At 36.1% G+C, this 5,221-nt stretch overlaps 1 protein-coding gene across 1 annotated transcript; it reads right to left on the reverse strand.

The window, feature by feature from the left end:
• Positions 1 to 347: 347 nt before the first annotated feature.
• On the reverse strand, positions 348 to 2,561 carry LOC149206256 (expansin-like A2). The gene is made up of 5 exons (XM_089393662.1): positions 1,905 to 2,561; positions 1,693 to 1,802; positions 1,384 to 1,562; positions 887 to 1,019; positions 348 to 799 (listed from the first exon to the last, which is right to left on the reverse strand). The coding sequence occupies exons 1-5, from the start codon at positions 2,047 to 2,049 to the stop codon at positions 536 to 538; spliced, it is 831 nt and encodes a 276-aa protein (XP_089249788.1). The 5' UTR covers positions 2,050 to 2,561; the 3' UTR covers positions 348 to 535.
• Between the last annotated feature and the right edge of the window lie 2,660 nt (positions 2,562 to 5,221).

Genomic DNA, 5,221 nt, shown 5'->3' on the forward strand with positions numbered 1-5,221 from the left:
AGCCATGATATTACCTTGTAACAAAGTCCATTATTTTTTTATATATATTTGATTTGAACTTAAAATTTTATGATTTACATCACCAATAAATTAATTTTATGGATTAATTTCTATTTAAAATTTAATTAATTTTTATAATTTAAAAAAATTAATTATTTTGATAATTTATTATGAAATAAATATTTTGATTCTTATCCATGCTGAACAATTATTTAATATACGGGACAAAAGTAGTCTATTTTATATTTGGTACTAGCCTACTTGATATTTGATATTGCAACGGTGATATGAATATTCATTTAAAAGTAGCGTTAGTATGCAATAAATTAAATAAATATGAAAGGAAATAAACCGAAACGCACTTCCATTTGATGGATAAATGGTACAAGGGTTTCCACCAGTGCATGCCACTAATACATATTCTGTTTTCTTATTATATATAGAAAGTGGTGATCACCTGTGTGCAAAGCCCGTTCATTTGTCAGTCCATGGATTCCACAGCGTCTGAGTGTTGGTTGCATTCATACATATATATTCATGGTGAGTCGGCCCATCCACTGTTATTGTCATCACATGGACTACAATTTTCCAAAGCAACATCACAGATCTGAATTCCAGAATCATAAACACCCTCTGATTTCCAGTCGGAGGGAAGCACAGCCTTTTTGGCCCACAACCATTTCCCATCGTACCCGCTGGTTACCACGAATCGAAACTGGAGAGCACCACCTGGTGGCTTCTGTATCTCCCACACTGCACCACGGTTGCGTGTCATGTAATGCCACCCAGAAGTACCCACCTACAAACACATCACAAATGATAAATTAATTAGCATATCAGTTTTCTAAATGCAGTTTTCACAAAATAATGTCATGGACTAATTTACCTGCGCAACATCCACAGAAACTATGTCTGTCTGGCCTCCTTGGTACAGAAATTGCACAGCAAGATAGTGAGGATACTGGCTACTTCCGTCCACCCTAACCACCAAATTCTGGTCCTTGTACTGGCAAGGGACCCTGTTCACAGTACCCAATCAAGTTCCTCATGTGTATGCTCAGAGAAACTTATGCTCTGTTTTTTAAGAAATAGCTACAAGGGACCCTGTTCACAGTACCCAATCAAGTTCCTCATGTATATGCTCAGAGACACTTATGCTCTGTTTTTTAAGAAATAGAAGAGTTTCATCATGATATTTCAAAAAAAATGTCCAATTGCCATTTTTATTTTGATGGTAGATTTTGCAAATGTTTTGGAATCCTAGTAAATGGAATTAGACTTTCTATCTTATTCCAAAATAATTTGGAAACCAATACTTTCAAAATTTGCAATTGAATTAAACTCAAAATTGAAACTTTGTGTTGGTTTAAATTCTCTGTATACCTTTTATACTCGATATCTATAATCCCACCATTGATAAGCTGGGAGCCCTTATCTGGGATTGCCAGGCTTGAGAATGTGCTCCGTGATACTACAAAATCTGTTTGGTTGTTCTGTGTGAAGTCCGCAACCACTATTGTTGTCCCTGACTTGTTGCATAATTTGGGGTCCGTGCATCTTATCTGCAAATTCAATAGATCGTCTTACAAATATCATTAGCCTTTTCATCCTGAAAAAAATCTGGAATTATTGAAACATGGCAACAACTTTTAAATATGCAATATGCCAATAAGGACTATGACTATGCCATGCCTGATAGCAAGCGCTACACCCAACGCCATTCCTGTAGAGATCGGAACTAGCAGCTCCCACATTGCCACCATAGAGTTTTGCTGCAAATGATCCGTATCCACATGCCCCAACTGCAATAACAATACCAAACAAAGTAATTACACCATGGAAATGATAAATTTATTACCACTGTCAAATATTGTTCGCATATAGTTTTAGGGATTGTGCAATACCATTGACGGACCCAGAGTAAGCGTAATAGGCGAGTTTAGACTGATGGACGCAGCTGCTGCAACTTAACACTGGACTTGGGACTGTAACGATGAGCATGAAACCCAAACTGCCAAACAGGAAGAAATTTGGTGTTCTGGTGGCCATGATGCAAGATTTCTTCCCAGAGAGAAAGAATTGAAATGGCCTCTAGTCCCAATTTTGATTTCCCCTGCTTTCATATTTATAGTCATCCAATTGGTACACAGCTGTTACCTGGTAGTATACAGCCGATCAAAAGTAGCCTGATTCGTCTGTGGCAGGGAATATGATGTTGAAATTAAATAAACGGCATCCCTAGTGAGAACCTACGTGTCAAACACCGAGTTATAAAAGTTAATATCTTATCCCTGCATTCTAACCTGCAATTTTCTGCTCTGTATTCTAACCTGCAATTTTCTAATTTGATTTAGCAGGGGAGAAAGTGGAGCACCAGGTGCTTGGAATGGCAAATGGAAATAAGTATATATACGTCACACTGTGAAGAGCATCAAGTTTACCTTGGTCGAGATTATAAAAAGATCTGCCAACCCCCTACTTAAAATAATATTGGTATGTAAGCATGTTTCATGTGACAAACAATATTCCTTTGAAATTGTCGCAGGTTTAGTTTGGCATTAAAACCCTGAGTGGGATTCGAAGTAGCAACCAGATGCATTCCCCACCGTAAATCTAAGTTTAAACGTATATTGACTTATAAGCGACCACGATTGACCCAGAATGAATTACAGAGAGACAAATGGAGTAAGTCCAGATTCCTTTCATGGAATAACTCTCTTTTCTGACATTGACTTCCATTACACTCCTCTTGCCACTTACACCTTCCATTTCACTCCTCTTGCCACTTACACCTGACTTATAATGGCTTCCCTTTACAGCTGACCTATAATACACATTGCTTTATCTATTATAATTTATTTTTAGCTTCCTTAACGTTTAAAAATTATATATCTCAGAATTGAGTCTTTAATAAAAATTGCAGTGTCTGGACACTGAACAGTACGAGCATAATCAACCATTGGCATTACACCTTAAAGAAACATAGGCCAAAAAGAGGAAATTTGACTTGCCGTGCAAGATTTGGCATTGCAAACCTGGGGCCACTTGATGCACCTCCCTTGCAACCATCAAGGTAGTGGGCTCTCCACAACTGTCTGTAATGCCCGATTTATCATTGCAAAGCTGAGGCCCAGGCCTATTTATCTATAAAAAGTTCTTCCATGGCATTACCCAACCTCACCTTTCCCAAGACGATCCTTATCATAAGGACATTTTATCTAATATGCTTGATTCTATCCTTTGTAACAGGTGGATTTTTGGAAATTTCATATATTAAACTTGTTAAAGAATAAGAAAGGATTTGAAACATTTTTCAATAAATATGCTCTGCTTCAATGTAATTTTGTTATTAAATAATTTCTCCATTGTTATTAGCTTTATTTTAATTTAATGAATTATCACCAAGGCCATTTAATTGTTAGAAATAATTTTTCATTTTGATAGCATTCTTTTAAAATAATGTATAATAGTTTTTTTTGTAGGTAAGCACCCATAAGAATTTGAACCAGTGACCCATCGTATCCCAAGAAGTGTCCATTCACCATCAATCCAAAGCCCTGGGGGCAAAATAATGTATAATAGTAATGTGAATGTATGCATTTTAATTAAATATTTTTTTAGTTATTATTTTTGTAATTTTAAAATGTATATATATAAACAATTAATAATAATCAAATTTAATAAGGGAAATTTACCTTAATTAACTTTCTCTTATTACTTTTTTGAGATATCTAAATTCTCAACAACATTGATGACAACCGATTGAGCTAACCCCTTGTAGACTTGATGATGATGATGATGATGATTAACGTCCACTGAGACCAAATAATGGTCTATTGGACCTAAAGAAACAAATTATCTATGTTGATTTAAGATTTTATTCCTATGCTCAAAAAGCTTGGAGAGAAGCCTCCCGAGCTCACTATAATTTTGACATTGTAAAAGGCTAGGAAGGTCAGTATTGTAACAAAGATTGTGAAACTGAGATCTAATGTGGTTATACGCAGGGCATTCTAAGAGGAAGTGGTTTTCATCCTCGATGTTCCTATTCTCACATATATGGCAAATCCTTTCCGTCCATGGCGTTTTAGGAACTGCCCAACGACCTGTTTCACTATGGAGCTCATGAGAATTCGTTCTAATCTTTGCTATATTAGTTTTCTTCTTTGAGCTAGTTAAAATAGAGAGATACTTTTGATCTTCTAGGGTCGGGTTGATGACTTTCTTATAATAACTTAATTTTCTTTTAGCCTCTAAGACTTTCTCACACCACAGTTTTTTCTTTGAACTTAGAAGTAACAATATCTTTAATGTTATTTATGTTTTGCAATGCATCATTTTCGTTGATCTCCCAATAGTTTAACCAGGCCCTTGTGTCTTTATGCCACCCTCGATTGAGCCTTAGGTGGTTTTGGCTAGAATTTAAAGCTAGCTTAGGAAGTCTATGATTGTCTATGTTACTGATTTTGTGCTTGTACAACATAAACCTAAGCATAGCTACGCTCTCAATAGGGGAAAGACCTGCTTCTATAAGGAGAATAGGATAGGGTGTATTACTTTTAATTTTTAGGTTATAAGTTATAAAACGCTTCTGGATTTGCTCAATCTTTCTCCATGATTCTCTGGAAATGCTGCAACCCCAAACCTCACAGCCATATAAGATAACAGGAGTGACTAAAGTTTCAAAGAGGAACTTCTTTTTATCCCACATTACAAGGTTTACTATTTTACAATTATTTTCAAGACCAAAGTAAGCTTTACACCCCCCATTAATCCTTTTCTCAATGCTATGGTTCCAGTTGAGCTTGTGATGAATATCAATTCCTAGGTACTTGTAAGAATACACTTCCTCCAAGTTATTATTGTCATACATAAAATTAGCATAAGTGTCCTTCTTGGATTTGATAATCATAACTTTTGTTTTGTCAGTGTTAACAGTCATACCCATGGTAGAGTAGAAATCCTTAAGAAGCCTGAGTTTCTTATTAAGATCAGACGGGCACCTTGCCAAAAGAACAATATCGTCAGCATAAAGAAGAAGGATGACGACTATCCCAGCTAAGATCGTGCCATCACATCCTGCTTCCTCTAAATAGCCTTCGAGCTTATCGATGTAAATTCCAAATAGGGTAGGGGAGAGGGGGCAACCTTGTTTAACTCCGATGTTACACTTAATATCTTTCGACCACCCTTCATTGCTCTTTAGCTTGGCAATTACATT

The sequence above is a fragment of the Pinus tabuliformis genome, chromosome 1_2 (genome assembly GCF_031772625.1).
Source record: "Pinus tabuliformis cultivar Carrire ecotype Pingquan chromosome 1_2, CPIR1, whole genome shotgun sequence".
In the NCBI taxonomy this organism is placed as follows: domain Eukaryota; kingdom Viridiplantae; phylum Streptophyta; class Pinopsida; order Pinales; family Pinaceae; genus Pinus; species Pinus tabuliformis.

Excerpts from the sequence above, each read along its gene's own strand:
- LOC149206256 (XM_089393662.1), bottom strand. The coding sequence starts at position 2,049 with ATGGCCACCAGAACACCAAATTTCTTCCTGTTTGGCAGTTTGGGTTTC. Across the intron at positions 1,020-1,383 it reads ATAGATATCGAGTATAAAAG|GGTCCCTTGCCAGTACAAGG; the intron begins GTATACAGAGAA and ends TACTGTGAACAG. Across the intron at positions 800-886 it reads TTTCTGTGGATGTTGCGCAG|GTGGGTACTTCTGGGTGGCA; the intron begins GTAAATTAGTCC and ends ATGTGTTTGTAG.